The sequence below is a fragment of the Ambystoma mexicanum genome, chromosome 2q, assembly GCF_040938575.1.
Source record: "Ambystoma mexicanum isolate Mex_15411 chromosome 2q, UKY_AmexF1_1, whole genome shotgun sequence".
Classification (NCBI taxonomy): domain Eukaryota; kingdom Metazoa; phylum Chordata; class Amphibia; order Caudata; family Ambystomatidae; genus Ambystoma; species Ambystoma mexicanum.
Genome location: NC_090924.1, coordinates 741,024,689 through 741,049,030, shown reverse-complemented (window position 1 = coordinate 741,049,030; position 24,342 = coordinate 741,024,689). Strand labels below are relative to the sequence as shown.

The following is a 24,342-nucleotide window of genomic DNA, read 5'->3' as shown; positions in this document are numbered from 1 at the left end:
AGATGCCGGAATGCAGTGTGAAGACCTCCGGAGCGCACGAAGAGTAGGTAAGCCTTTGTCTTTCAGATGCCGGAATGCAGCGCGAAGCGTTGGTGACAGCCGATGGACCAGGTAAGTGAAGAGCTGTCACTGAAGACCGTAATGCTAACCTGTTCTTTCTTGTCTTTATAGGTGTTGCTGAAGACTGGATTCAGGATGGTAAGCCTTTTTCCTTAGGCCCAGGATCAGATGCAGAAGACACTGAGGATGCAGAATAACGCAAAGCAAGATTCATCCATCGGGTGTGGTTTAAATAGCCTCCTGTAGTGCTTAGGTGTCTCCTTACACAGCCACGCCTAGGTAAGAAAAGAGTTCCTGCTTTCCAGAAGAGTTCCAGTGTTCTGAATCTAGGGAGTGGCTCCTGCCCCACCCAACAGGAAAAGTAGTTCCAAACAGAAGAGGATCAGAGGCTCAACTGGCAGGCAAGTAAGCAGCATGGTCTGCTGCAGGTAAGTCCACCCAAGCATTATGAGCCCGGCGCTTCCAGCGCTGGGACTGGGCATATTTATGAGCCTGGTGCCACTGGCGCCAGGACTGGGTCCAAAAGGTCCCAATTGGGACTGGTTGGCACTCGGAACCTGGGTTATGGATCTGCTTCCAAGGGAGTTGGGAAAACCCTGACCTTTTGGAAGCAGAGATCATGACACCTGCCCCCCAGCAGATTGTCCTGAAGGCAGCCATTGATGTGGTTTAGCCTGCCTCCCCTTAGAGGTGGAGGGCTGCTCACCCCTTTTCCGCTGTGTCTGAAAGTCCCGACTCTTTTGCGCCGATTGCGCTGATCTCCGATACACCTGGGAGGAAAAATTCCGGTCTCTGGTCGAAGAAAACCGGGCATTACCCGAAGCCCCCCGGAATGGTCGAAAGGAGCGAAAGAGCGCCCACTCTGCAAAGCCCCCAATGACTGAGCAGTCTCAGTGTCTTCCTTCATCCCTTTGAGGGCCACATCAATTTTCTCGCCAAACAACTGCGACCCCTCACAGGGCATGTCCAGAACCTTATAAAGCACCTCCGGGTGAAAGTCTGTGCACTTAAGCCAGGCTTGGCGACACAGCACTACGCCGTTGTTAATCTGCTTAAAGCCGGACTCCGCCAGGTCAACTGTAATATTAATACTGTGATTGGAAGCTTCCTCCCCTTCACGCACCAAAAGCATGGCGGTCTTGCGGTGCTCCTCCGGCAGATGTTCCAAAATAGGTGCTAGCCGATGCCACATCTCGCGATCATAACGTGCCATGATCGCTAGGGAATTGGCCCCTTTCTCCGTCGTCGCCCCAACAGTCAAAACCTTCTTCCCGAAGGCATCCTTTCTCCTGGCTTCACTGTCCGGCGGAGTAACACACTTGTGCTGACTCCGTGCTTTACGGCTGGCCACCGCTGACACCACAGACTCAAGAGTGGGCTGCGACACGAAGCACTTTGGGGTAGAATCCGGGGCTTTGAACTTTTTCTCCAGCCTCCCTTTGACAGCCGGTTCCGAAAAGGGATGCTGCATCATGCGCAGACCCTCCTGCCACACGTGGTCCAGAATAGGCACAGAGAATACCGCTTTCCGTCTCTTGCCCATGTAATCAAACAGGAAACACTCCTTCCGTTCTTCCCCAGTTGTCAGCCCAAATTCCACACACGCCTTCGCCATCATGGCGTGGAACGCCCCAACATCATCGGGAGGGGAAGGCTGCGCCGGACTCCGAAGCTGTCCCACGCATCGTCAATCGTCGGCGATGATGAACCAGTAGACATGGTGTCCCGAGGCACACTATCCGACTCCGATTCCGGCAGTTCACCCTCCTCAGGGTATGAACGTGGACGATCTTCACTCACAGGCCGCGGCACCGGCAACCCAGCCGTGGCCGATGAACGCGGCGGAACACCAGCAGCGTCCATGACAGGCCCCACCGGGACCCCACTCAGCGGAGGCAACCTCGCATCCAGCTGGCCTAGCAATGATTGCAGCGTGGACAGAACCTGAATCGACAGCATAGACTGCGGGTTCAGCATTGGGTAAGTAGCAGGACCAGCACCCACATCCACCAATGTCGACGGTCCAACACTCTGCAGTCCCAAGGCCGACGGGCCCAACACCGGCTACCGGTCGTCGTCCACCTCTGAAGACACCGAAAAAGCTGCCGTTTCTTGATGTAGAATGGTGTCGGGCAGAAGCGAGTCAAAAGCGGAAGACTGCCAAGCCCCACTCGTCAGAAACAAACCGTCCGTGTCCATCCTCAACGACGAGAAAAGCATCAGGCCTTTATCCAACATCGTTGTCGCCGTAGCTGATGACACAACCGTCAAGGACGGAACCCCCCCACCCCCTCCGTCGACGCGGACATCGTCGGGACCGCCACCTGCAGTGTAGATTTTGCAGGTGACCCGGCCAGCATGGCAGCGCTGGACCGGTGCTTCGAGGACTCCCTGCTAGAGGACCCCCGAAGAGGCATGCTTCGAGGAAGAGTCCTTCTTGGCCTTCTCCTGCGACGCCGACTTCTCGGGCCTACCACCAGACCCTCGGGAATGGTCCGACCGACCATGCTTGGACGAAGAAGCCCCCTTCGACAACTGCTTACTCAAAACGGATCTACCGCTCTTCCCCACCTCAGACACAAGCCTAGGACGGCATTTCTTAAATGGAGGCTCGGCTGAGACCGCCCAGTGATGCTCTGCCGACTGCACAGGCCACTCTGAGGACAGGCTCCAGACTGACCCCACCTCCAAGGCCGGGTAGGTGCCCTCATTAAGCCAACAAAACAACCGCTGATTGCGGTCCTTAAGAGTCTTTTGCGAAAACCCTCTAAAGATCTCGCAAGAGTCAGCAGAGTGATGAGGGTAAAGGCAGTAGAGGCTATCCATATGCCCGTCGCCCTCATACACCTTCAACCCACAAGTGGCACAGGGCCGGAACAGAGACTTCTTCGGAGCCCCAGAAGCCATCTCAATACCAATAGTACACACACACTTGAAAAAACACAACGAACACGGGGTGATCCCAACAGTTTGGAGACGGTTGAAATCTGAAGGGAAGCCGCGGGGGTGGGGCAATTTATACCCTACGTCCTATTGGAGGGGACCAAAGCACCCAAAAAGGATGTTGATAGGACACTGAAGTGTCGAAGTTTTCCATAGGAAAGCGCTAGGTTAAAATGACAACGGGAGAATGAAAGGACCCAGACATCGCTTAGTACAACCTTCTATGGACACCATTGTCAAAGGTGAGGCTGGCCCACGATCACTCCCTGAACTAAGCATACAGTGTACCCCCACGACCAAGTGTGCCACTGGCTGCACCATCGGCCCCAAGCAATGGGCAGAAATAAGACTTGAGATCCCTAGCATACCACATCACCACCTGGGATAAGCCCCCGATCAACACTACAGCACGGGCCCTCCATTGTACTCGCTGGCCCCTTCTCCCACGCGTGCACTGCAGCCCATAGGCACGGAGGGGGACTCGCTAAACTATGTGCGGGAGTCCGCTGAGGACTACGGAGCTCCACTGGGGGGACACTGCAACACCCAAATGGGGCGGACTGGACCCCTTGGATGACACGGAATCACATGGAGAAACGATGAGACCAGCCCGCGCCGCAGAGATGTTAAGCGCCGACAATAACAAACGCAGGCGACACGAACGATGCTGCAGGGCGCCCGGAGGGGTCAACAGCTGGAACCTGAGGTCCCACACAGGCCACAGCAGCAAAACGGAAATATAAAAACTGGTATGAGATGAGCTGCTCCCCCCTGCCCTACATGACTTGCAGCACAATGTTGGAATAGTCCACCCAGGTACACAGAGCACCAGCATGTTAATGACATATTACCGCCAACAGCTCATCTGAGCACAACGTTGCCCACCCGCACCCACCAGCGTACTACGCCACTTGAACAAGGCAGCAACTGGAGACGGGGGCCGTGTCAGGGCAAGGAAGCCAGGCCTCACACTACACGGAGCGCCCCCAGGCAGAAGGAGCAACCCTGTGCTATTTCGTAAAATGTAAGGAGGCTTAGGCATACCACAGAGTTGGAACACAGCCTGTGCCACAACCATACTGCAGCCGAATTGAAGCACCAAGAGTGATCAGGACTGCGGGAACCTGAGACCCGGGCACGATCAACACAACAGACCTCAGAGGTCATTGAGATGCAGGCAGAAACAGGCACATGAATTATAACTAGAGCGGTACATGTCCCTGGAAAGATACACCCCACCCTTCAAAGATCACCGCGCCCATATCACAGAAGCAAGCAGCGAAGTATGGCCACTACCACAAAAATGAGGTGGTAGTTACATTTTTAGGGCAGACCGCAGACACCCAGCACGGCTGAGGCGGGGTGTTGCATATAAAGACTGCGACAGTGCTCGAGACTTGCAGCCCAGAATCCAAAAGGCCCAGCACTCCATCTCAACGGGCCCGTAAGTTACATTAGGACCAAAGTGACACCAAGACCATCAGCGCATAGCCCCACAATCCTACTGAGCATTCCCCTTCCCCAGTTGGTGTGGAAGAAGATAAATAATGCCCAAAGTGGCTATGCCCAAAAAAGGAAAAGACGCCATTGAGAAATGCACGCCAGACCCCAAAAGCAAGTGACAAGAGCAGCACCTGGTCTTTGCCTCAATGCAGCAAGGCTTTACAGCCCTGAACGATAGATTAGACGGAATCAACACAAACGTAACCACGGTCAGAAACCAACTTGAGAAAGCCACCAACCGCATCACATAGGCCAAAAATCAGATCAGCACCACGGAGGACGTGCTTGAGTCGTTACGGAATACTGTGACAGAAATGGCCAAAGATCTGGGAACAGTGAAGCTGAAATGTGAGAATTTGGAAGCTAGCTCCCACCGCAATAATGTGCGCATAGTGGGGATGCCGGAAGATGCGCTGAAATGCCTGATGGAAGTAGCAGTGGAAGAATTACTAGGGACTTACTGGGCAATCCTGGCTGGTCCTCAAACCAGGGGCTTACACGAGACCCATTATAGCTAGACTGATGAACTATAGGGATAGGGATCTGATCCTCCGGACAGCGAGGGACAAACAGGAACTAAAGCTGGGCTCAAGTGTCATCCGATCTTCCCAGATTACACGTTGGCTGTTCAACAGGAGCGACACTCATTTATAGGCGTCAAGAAAATGCTATGAGAAAGGGGAGAGCCCTATGCAATGCTGTATTCTGCTAGACTCTGTCTACAGCATAATAACAAAACATACTTCTTTAATTTTCCTGAGGAAGCTGCCTCCTTTGTTGATTCCAGCATTCCAATTCCAGCTAAGCAGCCGCTCAGAGCCACCGGTGTAAATGACGGCGTCACTACCAGGACGGGAAGGCTCAAACAATTGATTTAATACCACAATTCGAAACAATGGACATAAGGCTACAGTAGCAGATGCCCAAGATCTGTATATTCATTCTTTATATATCCTTTCTGTGACACATTACCATACTACTGAATGCCTCTGTTCATAATGTGTACTGGAAGCATTCATGTTGGAACCTAATGGACAGCCACATTATGTTCCCTGCCTCGGCAGCCGCGGAAGCGCCCCCCGATGCAGGTGCACGGTTTTGTTGAGAGGAGTGGGATAAAGGTAATCGAGGTATGCCCTGTCTGCATATGCTCTCAGGGTCCTAATAACCACTGACTGTGTTGTGCCTTATGGTCGCTCCTAGACCTCACTGTAATGTGTTGCACCTCCTGGTAGCTCATCTGAGCTCTTGCCTCCCGCTGCTCGCCAGCCACATTGACATTCCCTGGTACCCTAGGTTGCTCCCTAGCTTTCCCAGAACCTAACCGTTCCTGCCCTCCTGGACCACCCCACCTAACCCGACTGTGCCAGTAGCGTACCGCAGTTTAAAATCATGCTTCTAGCGTCTTCAAAGCCGGCCACTACCACATAAGTACTGAGCCTCCTTACTATCATGACTCCTGCACCCTCTGCCACGTGCCCACCCAAAGACAGAAACATGAGACTAAGGGCTAGACTATCCCAGCTACATGAACCTTCATCCTATCACACTTTTAGGGGCTATACCAACCAAACCAACCTAACCAACAAACGATCTCAACACCCTAAGCCCGCTCCACTGACACCAGGCGCCTTACCCACCAAGCAGCCACTGTCACAAGCCACAACCTCAACCAAAAAAATACAACCCGCTACCACCTTACCAACTAGCACCCTGCCACTAACTGCCGCCCTCATTAATGCCAGATCAATGGTTGCCCACGCTACCGAGATCTCAGACACTCTAACAAACGAGAACCTAGATGTACTATGCATTACTGAAACCTGGCTCCATGAGGCTGCTGGCCCCGCCATTATGCTAGCAATACCAGACGGCTACCAACTGCTAAGAGCTGACAGACCCAACACTAAAGGAGGTGGCCTTGCCATTATCCACAAAGCCAACCTGCCTATCCGTCTAGCCACTACCACGCCACTCCAGTCTTGTGAACTCCTCACTGCCAAACTCCAACTTTCATGCAACCGCACTCTTACCATCCATGTGATCTACAGACCACCTGGACCATTAGGCACCTTCGAGAATGAACTAACCAGCATCCTAACGAATAATACAAAAGACCATATGCAAATCCTACTATTAGGAGATTTCAACCTTGGTTTTAACGACTGCAACGACAAACATGCCACATCTGTCGCTGCACTACTGCATGACTACGGACTAACGCAAAAAGTCACCACCCCCACCCACTCCAAAGGCAGAACTCTTGACTGGGTTGCGGACCTGAACTGCAACACTAGCATCACTAATATAACCCCGCAAATATGGACAGACCACCATCTAATTTCATTCTCCGCCGCACTTGACCTTAACCACCCTAAACCTATAGTAATGGCCCCCTCACACCCCACTAGAAGTAAAAAAGAAATTTCAGCAGAACAACTCCTTCCACATCTCCTCCCCACCCTCAATAACATAGACAACATTACAGACCTGACCTTACTTGTAGAAACCTATAATAATACCATGACCATGGCATTAGATCTGATAGCCCCCACCAAAATCCGTAAAGGCAAACAACTCTCCCACCTGAATAACTGGTTCACACCCCAACTGAAAGACCTCAGAACTCAAAAAAGAAAACTGCAATCTATATGGCGACATTCGCCCTCTGAGGAGAACAAAATCAAATTAGCCACCCTTGCCAAACAATATAAAAAGGAAATCATTAGTACAAAAAAAACCACTTACAACGACAGGATAACCAAAGCCAAATCGAATACTAAGGAATTATTCTCCATCCTGCGGGAAATGGAATCGCCCATACCACAAACAGACAATATCCCCAAAAATAAACTCTGGTGCACTAACATACAAAACGCCCTAGCAGGAAAAATCAGCTCTCTCCAAACTAAAATTGCAATTAAAAAAGCCGCCTTGCTAGTGCCACCTGAGCCCACCCCCAAGGCACAGCCCGCCCCTAACCAGGCCGCTAACACTCCACACCCCTTCAGCTTCAAACAAATAACCATACTAGAGACAGAAAAAATCATACTCTCCCTAAAACCATCCAATTGTAAAGGCGATAGCTGCCCTCCGCAAATTATAAAAGATGCAGCGAGAGACCTAGCTCCCTTCATCTCAAAACTGATCAACGCCTCCTTCAAGACTAACCTAGTGCCCAATAACCTTAAACAGTCCTGGGTCCTACCCCTGCTAAAAAAACAAACTCTCGACCCTTCCATCCCGACAAACTACAGACCCATCACCACCATCCCATTTCTACTTAAAATCATCGACAGGGCAGCCTACCTGCAAATCCAGGACTACCTTGAATCCAATAACTTACTTGGCTCACGACAATCTGGCTTCCGACCCCTCCACGGCACTGAAACAGCCCTGATTGACCTCAAGACTCAAATTGACGAGTTGAAGGATAATGGAAAATCAGCTATGCTACTCCTCCTTGACCTATCGGCAGCCTTCGACCTGGTAGATCATGCAGTTTTATGCAATCACCTCGGCTCTGCTGCCCATTTCTCAAGCGATGCCATAACCTGGGTTCAATCCTTCCTTGCTAACCGGACTATGAGAGTCTTCTCCCCCCTTGCAGCTGCTGATCCCATACAAGTCTCCTGCGGTGTCCCCCAGGGATCATGTGTGTCTCCTACTATGTATAACATCTTTACCAAACCCTTGTTTGACAAGTTGGATAGACTGGGTGTCATCTACACTAACTATGCAGATGACACTCCCCCTTTCGGGCAACTTCTTGGAAGACTCAGCTTTGGTAAATAAGATATACCTCCTCATTCAGGCATGGATGGCATCCCACGGCCTGTGTCTGAATGACGACAAAACAGAGATTCTGATCCTCGGCACAGAGACAGCAATTAAAAAACTAGACCCCAACTACGCCTCATTTAACATTGACAACAATGTCATCAAAGTGATGCCCGCAGTCAAAACCCTTGGGGTCTATCTGGACTCAGCACTCACCTTCAAGCAACAAACTAATTCCCTAGCCTCCTCCACTGCCTATACTTGTAAACTGATCCGAGCATGTAGACCATTCCTAACGGAGGCCAGCTGTATTACCCTAGCTAATGCACTTATCATATCTAGATTGGACTATTGCAATGCCCTATATGCTGGATCTAACAAGTATATCCTCAACAAACTCCAAACTCTCCAAAATAACGCTCTTAGAGTAGCATTAAACTTACCCAACAGAGCCCATGTCTCCACCGCCAGAAGGAACATCCACTGGCTCAAAATTAATGACAGGATCACCCTCAAAACTATCTCACTCACATCCAAATGCCTCAACAATATAGCTCCCCCCTACCTAGTTAACAGAATCAACAAAAGAACCTCTAATCGCCCCACAAGAATATCTAACGCCTTCACCCTGCTGGTGCCCAGATATAAAAAAAGCACAGCTGGCGGCGCCAGCTTTCCAGTCACAGCGGCCCAAACTTGGAACAAACTCCCCCTAGAACTCAGAAAGGACCAACCTTACCCAAGTCTCAGACGCAAGGCACTCTTATGGCTACGATCTAACGACATCTAAGGTGATCCCCCTCCGCAACATTTCCATTCGCCTGAGAGACACCCTCTTGACTATGCCCTGCTAACTTGTCCCTAGGTACCCCTACCCCCACTGCCAGTACCCAGCTACAAACTGCGGCTGACCACCACTCAGCTCCTTCTTGCTTCCGACACTTGACAATCAACCGCACTAGTTCTCTCTTACTGCACACCTCACTGAACTGTACCACCTTCCACTCTCTTTCCGTTTTCAACATCTGGCATTAACTGTCCAACACATGCAATCTATAATGTTTCTGAATCTGCTCCTACCGCTTACTTCTGTGTTTGTCACTGTAACCAAGTTCTCAAGTATTCTTGTAATGTTTGCGCCCAGCTACCTGCGGGTTTGGTTTTGCGCTATATTAAATAAACAAACAAACAAACAAAGGTGGGGGGAAATGCATAGTTGATGTTCGACATTGGATGGGGTATGGCTGAAAAGGGCTCAAAAGGATTTACACTAACAAGCTGGAACGTGAGGGGGCTGGAGATGCCAGTGAAAATGCGGAAAATAATGTCTTACATTAACAGGAAGGACGCCCAGATCGCATTCCTCCAAGAGACACATCTACTGGGATACCAAGCGGATAAGTTTGCTCCAGGATGGGGCAACCACCGCTTCTATACGTCTTACTCCAGCAGGGCACAGGGGATACTCATTTTGATACACAAAGTGCTACCGTACACACACTTAGCTGCTGTGAGCAACACGGAAGGATGGTATGTGATAGTCTACGGGAGACTTGCTGAAACAGAGGTGCTTCTCATTAATCTCTATGGCCCAAACAAAGACGAGCCCGACTTCTATACCAAAATCTTTCAGAAGTGCGCCAAATACCCCACCGCTCACATCATCATGGGTGGAGATTTTAATACAATACTGTGCACTCAATTGGACCGTACGTCCAGCAGCCCCAGAACACTCATCCAAGCTGCGCGCACAATACACATGCATATAGCCGACCTGAATCTGCGCGATGTATGGCGATCCCTGCATGGGGAGAGGCAGGCATACACCTTTTACTCCTCTAGGATCGACATGTGGCTGACATCGCAGGGAGTGCTAGGTTGTGGATCTGAAACAACAATATTACCCAGGATGCTATCGGACCATTCCCCGGTCCTGCTGTCCCTGCACATCCCCAGATTCTCCCCACGGAGACCCCCTTGGCAATTTAAGGCAGCAGCATTAACAGATCATGTGTACAAGACAACCCTGACCCAACACATTGCAGAATATTTCGAGAACAAGGACGGCACGGTTGAGAGTCAAGCGACTCTGTGGCAAGCCTTCAAGGTATATATAGGGGGAAGGGGTTTGCCATGTCGACAGAGCCGAGAGTCCTTAAAAATATTTGCAGGGATCTTGGGAGGCGTGAGGAAAATATAGCAAAATTGCAGGAACAATATGCCATTAATCCAACAGCCCAAATTAAACTAGACGTTAAACCTCAGCTAGAAGAGGACAAAGAAGCAGCAGCAGAACGGGAAATTCGCTAGTTTGATTGGCCAGCGGGAGCTCAGCGGTACAGCGAGCAAGAGCACCCGGGTAAACTCCTAGCTAGGATGGTGAGGGGGAGCATGGCAATTCCAACATCCCTAGTATAACACGTCCAGACAGAGTGGTGGTCACTGATGCGGAAGAAATAGGGAAGGTCTTTTATGACTTTTACGCTGCCCTGTACTCTCCCCAGAGTTTGGCCACAGACGACGAACGAGATAGATATCTAGCCGGGATTCCCACTACTCTCTTGTTGCCCGAGACAAGGGATGCCCTTGAAAGTCCCCTGACACAGTTGGAAATAGCCAAAGCCATCAAATGCCTCCCAAACAGGAAGGCACTAGGGTCTGACGGACTGGGTGCCGAGTTCTATAAAGAGTTTGCCACAACCTTGGTGCCTCGACTTCTCGAAGTCAGGACCGAGGCTCTGGAATCCGCTGAATTACCCGAAACAACACAAGAAGCAATCATCACTTTACTGCTAAAACCCAGGAAGCGACCTGTGGTTCATACAGACCCCTCATTAATAAACACAGATGCGAAGATATTCGCTAAGATATTGGCCACACGATTGAACCCTTTAATGCCACACATGATCCACGAGGACCAAGCTGGCTTTGTCCTTGGTAGATCCACAGTGACTAATATCTGGTGCCGTTATAATATTATTGCATCGATACCTAAAGACACACAAGGGGTGGCGCTGGCATTGGACATGCAAAATGCCTTCGACACGGTCTACTGGCCCTTCCTGTTCAGGGTACTCAATAACTACGGATTTGGGCCTAATTTTGTGAGATGAGTACGGATACTTTATACAAACCGTATGCCAGAATCAGTATCAACGGAATCCTATTGGTGATCCTGGAGTTGGCCGGTGGCACCAGGCAGGGATGCCCACTATCCCCATTATTATTTGCACTGCTTATAGAACCACTCCCAGATCTGCTGAGAGCACGGCATAGTAAGATGGGAATTTCCCTGGCGGGCAGGATAGAGATTATTACGCTATATGCAGACAACATAGGGTTTTATTTAAAAGACCCTGAAAATACCCTTGGCAGGGCGTTACGATCGGTAAAGGAATTCAGGAAATATTCTTGGCTGAAGCTAAATTCGTCTAAATCCGAGATCTTTCCCCTTACTGATGCCCCTCAAAAACCTTCAGAGCTACATGGGCTTTTATGGGCCCCCCTACGGGTGAAATACCTGGGCGTTAAAATAGCATGTAATACGCAGATCGTTCGCGCTTCAAATTATGCATTAATTATAGACGTGCTATGTGCCAAACTTGAAAGGTGGCGGTCCTTACCTATCTCGCTAATGGGCACGCTTGCCCTGGTCAAAATGATCATCTTGCCAAAAATATTCTATTTGTTCAGCACTATCCACGTATGGCCGGGCAGGTCATTTTTCACTAGAATTCATGGCATTTGTCTGGAACGGGCAACCCAGAGTGAGCTGGCATAGGCTTACCCAGACATACCCACGGGGCAGCCTATCTGCTTCAGATTTTGAACTATATTATATTGCGGAGCAGGCGTATTATACCACATATTGTATAGAGGGGAATCCCCGTGCACCACACGCTGCGATCGAAACACATACACTTGGCCCATTGAAACTTCTCCATAAAGCTGCAGAAGCCAGAATCAGAAATGACAACACTATTAACACGGTATTGGTGACAACCTCTGTCTGGACCAGAATTGTTGGCCATCCGGGGACACGAGATCCTGTATCATCCGAATATGCCGCTATGGGAGGCTCATTATCTCCCACCCACACAGGATAAGATCCTCGCCATGCATTGGAGGGAAAGGGGGATACACAGGTTTGGAGATCTATTCGTAGATAAACTGTTCGTCAGCTGGGAAGAGATCAATAAAACCATAGGGGGGGAACCCTCTGCAGAAGCTGCAATACCTAAGATTGCGGTCGGCCATGGCAGGAGTATGGGAGGTATTCCCTATTGATCCCCAAATACACCCCGACTTAGGGTACATGTTCCTCGCCAACGTAACTAAGACATATCTCCATATTATATAAAATTGTGCAATCCGTTAAAGAGGCATTACCACTGGAGGACAAATGTAAATGGTAAACTGATCTGGGTCACACTATCACAAACCAATGGGCAAAACTGTGTGCGCTAACAAAGACTGTCTCCTATAACTCACGCTAACGACTAATACACTACAAGGATTACACAGGGCCTACAACACCATGGGCAGGATTAGAACTTTATACCCCACGGCAGATGGGAAGTGTCCTAGATGCGGGAACGAGGAGGCTGGCATTCTCCATATGTTATGGTCTTGCACGCGCCTCTCCAAATACTGGGAAGATGTGTGCAACGCACTTGAAGAAATGTCGGATCATCCTATTGTGTGGGACCCGGGTATATGCATGTTAGGCACAGTAAGTAAAATTAATCCTACCTGGCATAAACTACTTAATCTCGGTCTGATACTAGCAAAATAAACAATATTAATGCGATGGAAAAGTTTGGACCCACCCACAATTAATGACTGGGAGAGAGATATGATGTGGGCCAGCGACTGTGAGGAGGTGTATGCTGGCTTATTACCCGTGCACAGCCGCTCCAGAGACATATGGAGCAGATATAGACAATACTTGTCCAATAAATGTACAGGGGAGCAGGATTCTGAGGCAATGTAATATGTATCGAAGTGTACCGGCACTTTGTAAAGCAAATGATAATGACAAGGAAACAGAATGTCATGTAATGTTGTTATGTCTGAATAAGTTAAAATAAAAGTTTTTTTAAAAAAACACTGGGCCGAGGAAGAGGAGTACTGAGAGTAAAGAGGTTAACACTTACATATCTCATTGGACATGTCCCATAACTCCGGTTAGGCAAAGTCAAGCACTTGACCATAATCGCATACATCGGATACCCATTAGCTCCTCCCAAATAGATAAAAGGAGGAACATAGAGACACACTGTGAGGAAGGTGAGGCACGAGAAGGAGCAGATCTTCCGGGGCGAAAGCTAACCCACTGGAGCAGGATGACCGATCGAGGGACTACAGCGAAGGATAGAGAGACCCTGAAGATCCCTGCAGGAGGTCATTGCCTCTGGGAAACCGTGAAGGATACGTGCAGAAAGCCAAATCCCAGCTGAGAAGAAACCTGTGTTGTGTTTCAAGGATGCCTGCGACTCTCCCGGGTCAATGGCAGAGTTGGGGAAGCGAGGATATTCCTTTGGTATCAACCTTGACTTGTAAATCAAAACCGCAGAGAAAAGAAAGGAATGCACACAAACTGTGACTTAGTGAAAGACATGAAAGGCTGGTTTGTGTCAAGGAAACATTGAAGCTGCAACATTGTATCTGAAAATTTAAGGTTGCACGCATGCTGATGAGACACGAAAGAAGGCAAATCAGTAATGAACTTTAAAGATTCTGATAACTGTGAAGCCAGTTATACAGAGTAGCAGAGTGGTCCGGCAAAAGGAAGTAGTCCATTCGAAAGTCTCCACGAAATGTTTGATGTCTTGTTAAAAAGCGACAAGTGAACGAACTCTATAATGTGCAATGGTCAAGATTAATCCTGTTGAGAGGGGAAGTTAAAAGGTGATTACTTTAAGAGAAAGATCTCTTTGAACTTTGCCGATTGTGTTATGGAACTACCAAGGCCAAGTGACACTGGGGCAAATACCATAAGAGAGAGATAAAGTGAAAGTCGAAGTGGTCCTGCGGAGGTCTATGGAAAAAGCCTTGCACATTCTAAAGTATTCGACATCAGTGAAAGGTCCGAGCCCGACTGAGGAAGACCTACGTGATGTTGAATCAGGTACTTTTTGTGTTGCGAGGTCCGAGCCCGACAGAGGGAGACCTACATGAACTTTTGTTGAATTGTGAAAGAACTTTTGAAAAACTTGAATAAGTGACTAATGTGGAAGGCCAAGTGTGCCTCGACCCACGTTTTGAACTGCCTTTTTTTATTCCCTGAGCCAGAGTGTTTCATCCTGTCTACAGGGGCCGCCTTACCCCATGCTGTCCAAAGTTGGGAGGAGAGCTGACTCAGCCACCTTGATCCTTTATAACACTGACTTTCCTTTGCAGACATTAGGTTTTGTTAGTATAGGCCATTTTGATTTGACATAAACTGACTAGGACTGTGTTTTCTTTATCATTTGATGGTAGAGAATGCTCCCATCATAGATATAGGGCAAATTAGGAGTTTATCCAAACCCCAAGAATTTAATCAAGGTTTTGAAACTTGTAGCTCTTGTGTCAGTATCTTACTTGTGATACCATGCCTATCTTACATTTATGAATTTAAGACGGAACTGTAATAAAACATATGTTGCATTTGGAAGCTGGCAGAGGCCTTGAGCTTGGGGAAGGAAGGAGACTCAGAGAGGCCTATTTAAGAAATCTAAGTACATCCGGATAAAGAACTAAGTTTTGTGTTTCAAAGTTGAAAGGGGCCTGAGCTTGGGGAAGGGAACCATAAGAGGCCTAACCAAGACTAAATCAGAGACTCTAAGTTTTCTTGAACTGGTAAAGAGGATTGAAGCATGGTGAAGGAAACCCTGGAAAGCTTACAAAAGAAAATGTGTTATTTTTTAATCGCATTTTGAAACTTGATGAAGCTGAAGCTTGGGGATGGAAACCCCAAACAACTTTAAGACATTTGAAGGTAGTTGGAATAGCTACAAGGGACCTGTGGAGAAGCTCTTATGAATAGCTCTATTGATTGAACTTATTTGTGTGACATTGACCCAACAGCATCTGGTGAAAGACCACCGGAAACCAATCCTAGTTTCCATTTTTGCTTAACTGCTATTTTTCTTATTTTTGAAAAGACTTCCTATTACATTTTTGTATACAGTGAGAGCAAGCATAGGTTTAGACACAGTCGGACATTTAGACAACAACGGCCATTAGAAACATCAGTTGAGGGAATTGTCCCTTTAGAGTTAGGGCCAGTCAGGCAATACACCGACCCAAGAACTTCAATCAATAAAGGTTTTTGAACGAACCCACTTGAGTCTGTGTCTCTCTTGATAACATGCCTGTCTCACATAATCCATAACCTACCGACGCACACCAGGGTTAACTATTTGGATCTCTTATTTATCTCCACCTCTCTGTCTGCACTAATACTACTTCCACGCCACCCCTATTCGCTCACTCCATTGTTTCCACCACCATCTCTTTTTCACCACTTGCACCCACTTATTACTAAAAGGAAATGTAAACCTTCTGCCATTCCTTCCTTTCACCCTGACCTACAGTTCTCTCTCTCCTCCTTCACATCTGATGCCTCTTTCACTAACGCTGCCTTTTGCGTCTGAGATCTAATGCTGGTCTCTTTGTTTTGTTTTTCTTGTGGACTAAAAATAAAGTGAATAAATGCCCATGTCTTCCTGATGCTGCGGGTCAGGCTTGATGGCGTTCTTTTGCAGTAGACCCAACACTTCTTTCTCTAGCAGCTCGAGGAATTTGTCTCTTGCGCATTAGTAGGTTGCACAGTTTTCAGATAAATTCTATGCAATAACAATGGGCTACCATGCCTAACACCCACTGGTCTGTTGTCATAATCTCCCATGCGTGGGTGAATCTGTTGTGCATTCCCCTACTGTAGGAGCATGGGAAGGGATCTGTAGGTTTGAGTCACTGTTTAGAGGACAAGGACGCTCCTCCCGAGTCCTCATGAGGTTTGTTCCCTTCCTGTTGATTTCCCCCTGCATGCATGGCGTGAGGGAGTAGAATACGTGTATTGGCAGTATTACTGTGGTTGCTAACCTGCATACCACCCTCACCAAGCAATTTGGTTTGACAAGTAGCCCCTTGTTTGGAGTGGTATACCTGGGATTTGTCACAAAGATTTAAGGGTATCATGGACCTACTTTGATCTTTCCAGCACCTCGCCCACTGTGTTTATAAAGAGTTGAGACTCTTCAATTGGTTTATCTAGCAATTAAGCTTGTCTCTCTGCCTTGAAACCTGTCCCCCAGACATGTAGTTTGAGCACCATAGCTTCTACAACCTGGTGCCCTGCGGTTTCAGCTGTGTGTCGTGTTTCTATCAGCAGTTTCAGCTGTATGTTGTTTTTCTAGCAGCTGTTTGCTTCGCTTAAGGATTTTCTGGAAGTCTCCCTAAAGACCTGCTGGGATTTTCTTGTTCAATTTCTCCATGTCGGACCATTGATAACATTTATATCTAGTCATAGGAGACATGGCATTGGTTGTTTTGATGCTATATGCTGCTTAAATTACTCCTTTCCTACAAAAAGCATTGATGCATCTGCTTTCCCTGTCTGGGTGTGCTGCGGGACGGTCATGGATAGGTTTGATCTTTTCTGATCAGTAAATACTACCAATGAGTCAGGTACTAGCTGTCCCCTAATGTATATTGGGTCTGTGGTGGAAGGTTTATGTTTCTTCTCTACCCTCCGGTGAACAGCTTTTGTTATGGAGGGTTGATTTATTTTCTTTATTGAGACTAATAGAGTGGTACAACGAGAGATATTCTCCTGCAAGATATCCTCAATAAAATCGACATCCTCTGTTGTTTCCTAAGTGAGGATACCAAAACATTTTGCAGCTCGCATAGAAGATCCATGTACTTGAAATTGTTCTCCATTGGGGAGAATGAAACTGGGGGTTCCTCTTTATCTGGTGACACAACGTAGCCATCCGAGTCCATGTGATCCTGGAATCCCTGAAGTGAGTCACTGTCCCCTGTGTTGCCATGGTATTCCTGCTCTTACTCAGGGGCAGCCTGTTTGTAAATTAGTGCCTCGGACCATGCTTTCTTTGTAAGTGGTTGCTCATATGACCAATCTAATTGCCTTTTACCTCTCCTTTCCTGCTGTTCCATGAAGGAGACCATCTTTGACATGGTGTCCTTGAGATCCCTTATGGGCCACTCTTTGTGGCATCGAGGAGTATCCGGTAGAGGTTAGGATAGCTGGAGTTTCCGTTTTTAAACATTCAATCAGATATTACTTTCCTCTTCAGAGTCTGTGGTGTCTACCAGGGCTTTCTGCCACATTACTGCACCGATTGTTGATCCTCCCCATGTGCAGGCCTCCTTAACCAGTTTAGAAAGCCATGGATTTGTCTAAATAATGGGAGTGTGTTTTGAAACCCTATTGTCAGTATGTCATTGGTTATGTTTAAAGCGTGTGTCTTGTTTGCCTTTCTCGTCTCGAGGCCAACTGCTCTCCATGAGTAGGAGACTGAAGTGTCCTTGTGCATATGAGTAAATGCCGACTCTTCTTTGCCCTGGTCTCGACTTTCATCCTAATGGGACTTTTGTTTGTGCTTGTGTGTCTTTGCAGTCTCACGACTGGATGGGGACACCATAACTCGTTTTGCCAATGAGCCATCGGAGCAGGGGATCAGCCACAAGGCCTTGCCTACTGCGGTGTCTTTGGTAAACTGGTAAAACCTTGACCTCTAGTTCCAACGTGTGTATGCAAAACCTAGCCTGTGCACATTCTGCCTGCATGGCGTATGCCGCACAGCACTTCTGGCGTGCTCTGAGTGTTTTGGGTTTACATTTCAGGCATAACCGACAGTGATCCTTGGTGTGGTCCCATGGCAGGCGACTACTGGCAACTTTTTGCGTGTCCTGCCCTGGCAATTTTGAATTACATTGCAGACAAAATTCAAAAATAGTGTTTTCTATTTGGGAGTAGACAGAGTCCTATTGTAGGGAGGGGAACGGTGAATAAGCATTCTCTAAGCATAGAAAGTGTATAAAAATGCTCGTCTCCACTCTCGGCACTGTACGCCTTGTAGTGGCCGCGGTAGCTTTTCTCAATGTTTCTTTGAGCACTCTGCACTGAAAAAAGGCATTTTCATGTGAAATGGCGTACAACCTTTCTTCTCCATCATGATGTTGAATCTGAGAATGTCAACGCGTGAAGGATCATGGGTCTCTGTACACTTAGGATAGGGATATAAGGCCAGGCACATCAAACCGCCTACTTTTCGAATTCGAAAACATAAATGTAGTACTCTGAGCCAACCACTAGATGGCGGACTATGCAAATCAAAGCTGGCTCACAAGCTCCAGAAATATATATGTACCTCAACATTTGCCCTCGCCAATAGCCATTGGCAAGTGATAATTGACTCTCTTGGTGACTAAGAAGTGGTGTGGTGTGTGCGTGTGGAGAACTGAGGTAGCAAGTGATTTTTGATGGCTGGCTAGTAGCTTGGAACTTGAAATTTAGTGTGGAACAAACCCAACAATGCTAGAATTTGACATTAAATCAATGTGAAAATGAACACACTTTGGAAGGCTATGCATGCTAATCTTCTCATGATGAAGATGGTAAAGTAGAAAGTGGTAGCACTCTTACCCGTGATCTCTGCAACTTCCTCAGTTTCTCCACAGGTTCAGGGTCATAACCTGGGATTTTTCGCATGTCATTATTCTTTAGTGCCAGCATTGTCTCCAACATGAACCGGACCTTAAAAGAAAACAGCACAATATAACAAAATGCCTATTATATATGGCTTTCTGCAGTAATGGCTCACATTTAAATCATTAGTAAACACCACGCTGTCAGTTAAAGAAACACCCCTTTGCAATACCTTAAGGATCATCAAGGCAACTTTTAATAGCTCCTTCAGCAGCAGATGAGTACTATACACAATATGCATTTGCCGTGAAACATTACAGCACACTACCACACATCTAATAAAGCACAGATCAAAATTGCAGGGAAACATTTTGCTCCAATTTTAAGCCTACAACTTAGTGCGTGACACCAACCAGGATCGACTTTTGACTCCTCAGGTCAACTGGTGCCACATAAAAATGCCTATGTGATAATATGAATCCTGCAGAGTCATCACTGATTCCCAGCCTAAAGTCTCCTCCCATGTGGCCAGGGGAAGATAGCCGCTACCTGACCTGATACTGATCCTGGGGGTGGGGCTGGTATTCTGAGGGTGGATCACATGGGAGGAGAGGGATGTCAGGGGAGATTGGTGACTCCACAAGGAGAGAAGTGATACAATTCTCTTTATTGTAAAGAGGATCCCTTAATTCCGGAATTCTTGATGGCTTGCTGCCATTACTCAAAACCATCTGATGGCAAAACATTGAAAACTATGTTGTGAAAACACAACCCTATTCAGTCTGCATGCGTACATGATGAACCTAGAGTATATGAAAGATCTGATTTTTTGGTGATTGTATTTCAAACACAACTGTTCAACAATGTGATCCAAAATCATTTGAAACTTATTGGAACTGCAAGTCCCAGAAAGCTTTAAGTACTGTGACGAGAAGGAGGCATAAGGAGTTCATGTGTCCCTGTGATTGCCAGATGTCGTGCTACACTTTTGATGATTCATATTTGCCACCTTAATTTGTTTTTTCATTGCGGCAGCATGTTCTTGCCTGCGCTGTACTTGGCGCGCTCTCCATAACGCTCTCTCCCATACACCCACGATGCTAGCAAGCACACTTCCAACATGGCTGCCTTTTGTGCTGGCACCAGAGTTTCTGTCCTCATCTTGCCTTCCCCGCTCTGATTGGCCCACTTTCCCATTTTAGGGACAATCAGGAGTGCAGGCCCCCAAAAAAGGCCCATACAAAAGGCCCCTGTCGGAGCATGATGGAGCTCCTCTAAAAAACATTTATGGGACTTTCTAAACTCATGACTCCACTTGATGTTTCATCTTCACTGGTAATCAATATTAATGCACAAGGTTCCAACTTCCTTGACTGGACATTATATTATTATTACTGTTGCATGCGTTCTCCCCTTTGTCCTTCGCTAGATGCCCATCTACCCCTACCCATACCCATACCAACACCATGTTGGCTTGTGTGAGAAAATCGAATCTTGGCGTTCTGTGATCTATGCAAGCATTGTCCTTTTGCTTAGAGTTCCTCCATTTGCCATTAAGGGGGTTGAGACACTCCACCCACAAGACCTGTTATAGCCCCCCCCGTAACATGAGGTGAGGCTTCGCCAGTCCTTGTAATCAGACCACTGTATGTCTGTAATCATATGCTTATGCGTCATGCACTTTCTGTAACTAGCGCCTAGATGCCTGAGGGCTTTGTGCGCAGAAATAAATGAATAAATAAAAACATAAAAAAATGTGGATGAAATGTGACTTTGAAAACAATGTGCAGTCTATTTGTTGTCAACCTAGTCAACTGCGCAGGACATTTAAATCTCCAGATCAGCTGTGGCAGATAGAACGAGTGGAATGTTAAGTACAAGAAGAATGAAGGAAGAGAGAGAAGGCAGGCTGCAGAGTGCGCGGAGAAGGAAGCATGACCGTTGGCTGAGGAAAACCCATGGGGGGCTGGGGAAGAAGGAGACATGCCTCCCAGAAGCAGGTTTGCGGCACTCAACATCGGAGGAGAGGAACTCCGGGAGAGAGGGAGCAGACTCCTGGCAGCAAAGGACCGCTCTGGAGAGCCGACAGGGACCCAAAGAGACTCTGCCCAGAAGGGGATGCTGGCCCCTCGTTAGCACATCTCAGTCGACGTATGCTGAACCGGTGAGTCAGCCTAGCAACGAAGGGGGGGCCAGGATATGCACATATGCTAAAAAGCATTTTGAAAGTACTTTTGAATACAGAACAAATAGAAGTCTAGTGAAAGGAAAAGGCGATTATGGTTCAATTATCCTGACAGGAGAGGTCAGTTGGGGGAAATCTGTGACCAACAGTGCCTAAGCGAAAAGACATTGCCAAAAGAACAATAGGGGCACATTTGGTGCAATTCTCCTAGACACAGGAGGCCAGTTGGGGGAAACCGGGAACCAACATTGCCTAGAGCCAAAAGAGATTGTAAGAGAATTAAAGAGGCACATTTTGTACAATTCTCCTGACATAAGGTGTCAGTTGGGGGAAACCTGGAATAAGCGTTGCCAAGAGACATTATAAAAGAGGTTGACAAAAGAAGCTTGAACAAACCCTCATAAAAGGGATACCAGCATGAGGGATAATGGCGCAAGTGCTCACAACAAGGGTTGTGCCGGGGGCGCTGTTGAGCAGCCAACGGATGCAGACGTAGTTCTCTGCTGCTCCTTCTAGGCTGCTCGTAAACCTGCAAATATCCTGATCTTAACCCTAAATTTACTTCAGAAAGAAGCCACTTTCAAAAAGCAGTGAGGACTGACTGCATACTACCGAAATCTGGGCGAAAATCGGAGATTCCTTGCTGCAGAAACACTGACCAATGGCCTTGGCGGCGCAGCGCGGGAAGGAGGCTGAACACCAGCGCCGAAGTGAACCCAGCTGGCTGAAGAACAGGAGGACAGAGACTCCCCAGAGAAACAGCACGGCATCCTCTACCAGGCGGCAGGGAACACAGTGAAGGACTCCCCTCCCTCCCCGGATCCCAGCGGACCACGCGAGGTGTAGCCGAACGGCAGGGGCCTCAGAGAGAGGGAGATGCGACATGAAAGGAGACTGTGTAGCCATAAGGGACACCGCGCCCCGACAAGGGAGCCTGAACGGCAGACCTGGGCTGTCAAGTCACTCCAGGCCACCACTCCCCTCTAACCCCCCTGCTGGACCACACCATGGGCGGCCAGGGTGCTGCAACCTCTGCGGGGATGAAACGTGGCACAGAGAAGGACCAGGCAGACTCAGGTAGAACACCGACTGCCCGCATCAGATCCTAGGCCCGCGGACCCGGGCTGCCACGGCCCCCCAGGCACCATTCTCCTCCGATCCTGCCAGACTGCACCGGGGACTGCCAAGGAGCCGCTGCCTCCGAGGGGGTCAGGCGCGGCAAAGGAGAAGACTGGGCAGACCCAGGCTGCCATCCTCCTCTGACCTGGTGCCTCCGAGGGGGTCAGGCGCGGCAAATGAGAAGACTGGGCAGACCCAGGCTGCCATCCTCCTCTGACCTGGCAGACCATGCGGGTTGAGGCCAGGAAGCCCAAGCCCAGGCTGCCACGAGCCTCAAGACCGTCACAGCGACGGCACACAGTAGACACCCACCAACCCCCCCCGGGCCGCTGGAGAGGCAGCAGAAGACCTCCTGGACAGACCAGAGGGCGGCTGGGACGCATAACGGCACCGGAGCAGACAGGGAGAACCAGAGCTGCAGCACACAAGTAAGGGGGACAACCCAGGACTCGGGAGGGGGCGCAGTGCCCTTGAGACAGCACCTGCACAAACAGGGCAAGGGGAGGACCGGACCCACGGAAGACAGTGAAAGGCAGAGACCCGGGGGGGGGGGGGGCACAGCGCGAACAAGAAGAGCTCCCTAGCATTAAAGAGTCCACGGAAGGCATACAGGCCTTGGGACCCCTCCCTCTATTATGTTTATTGACCTGAAGCGGCCAAGAACATAATGGGGCGACCACTAACAGCGACCCCAGGATCCCCTGACACCATCACCGTGTCCATAATACCCTTGGATCTGGGACACTAGCTGGGGCTGCACACCTGGCCCTGAGGGGCGTGAACTACCCCCCCTCCCCAAATGGGGCAACACATGCTCCGCAAGACCCCAGCACAGAACAAAATAGACAGATACACCATGTCTGTCCCGGCGAAGGTCCCCACCGCCGCTGACCACGCTGGAAAGGGCACTCCAACTAGCGAAACAAGTAAGGCACTGTCATTCACAGACATAATGACCGCCATTGGGGAGTCAAGGACATCCGTGGAAACGAAAATAGATAGCCTGTCCTCAGAGGTCTCCTTCCTCTGCCAGGACTTGCGGAACTGGACATCTCGTGTGGGGGAAACTGAGCAGAGAATCTTCGACGCCGAGGACACGGCCCAAAGAGTGGAGGAATGCCTAGTGCAGGTGGAGAAAAAACTCACCAACCTCGAGGCCAGGGCTGAAGACAGCAAAGGCCGTTCCCGGCGCAACAACCTCTGCATCGTTGGGCTCCCGGAACGGGAGGAGGGTCCGTCCATGGAACTCTTCTTTGAAGACTGGCTTGCAGACCTAATGGCTCCCCAAAAGCTTTCAAAATTCTTCTCCATCGAGAGGGCAATTACTGTTCATGGGAGTGCCCCCATGAACAGTAATTGCCAAACTCATGAATTACCGAGACCGGAACACAATCTCCCACAAGGCGCGCTCAAAGGGCCCAATCACATACAACGGGAACCGGATAGGGTTTTTCCCTGACTACACGCGAGAGGTCCAAAAGGCCCGCCAGTCCTACAACTCCATTAAGCGGAGCTGGCAGCATTGAGCATTAAGTATGCACTTTTCTTCTCCGCCACACTCAAGCTGTATCACAACAATACCGTCCATGTGTTCCAAAACCCGAAAGAAGCATGGGACTGGCTCGAAACCCATGTTCTATCCTCTCCAAGATCCAGAGACCACACACAGAGAAAGGAGAATGGCCGCATCACCCCGACTCCGGGTCAAACACCCATCCCAAGCATGGACAGCACAGAGGATAACTTGCCTGGTGGAAATGGAAAGACTTGAGAGTCAAAGGGGTACAAGATGACCCTCAACGGGCCGAGCCGTTCTGGGGGATGTTGCATATCATTCCCCTCGCTCTTCCTTCCTGCCTAAGCAAGAGACGCCTAACATGTGGGACACATGTACTCAAACGGGCAGCCCAGGATGGGTAGACGAAGCAGCGACCTAACCCCCTGGGGAGCTCCCCGAGCAAGTTCTTATTGTTTATGGTTGTAGGTTTGGTGACAGGTACTTCCGGTTGGGGGGCGTACAGGGTGGGGGGAGTTCACGGGTGTTGGCCAACAAGCATCGTAAAACCTGATGCTAAAATAGCGGGTGTTA

General features: G+C 48.8%; 1 protein-coding gene across 1 annotated transcript in view; it reads right to left on the bottom strand.

Annotated features, from left to right (window-relative positions):
- The window catches only part of NOM1 (nucleolar protein with MIF4G domain 1), a 789,380-nt gene that overhangs the window by 289,351 nt on the left and 475,687 nt on the right, over positions 1-24,342 (bottom strand). Inside the window, exon 5 of the mRNA XM_069647968.1 lies at positions 18,947-19,057. Coding sequence (XP_069504069.1) covers positions 18,947-19,057 — 111 coding nt within the window. The remainder of the gene's footprint in view (positions 1-18,946; positions 19,058-24,342) is intronic.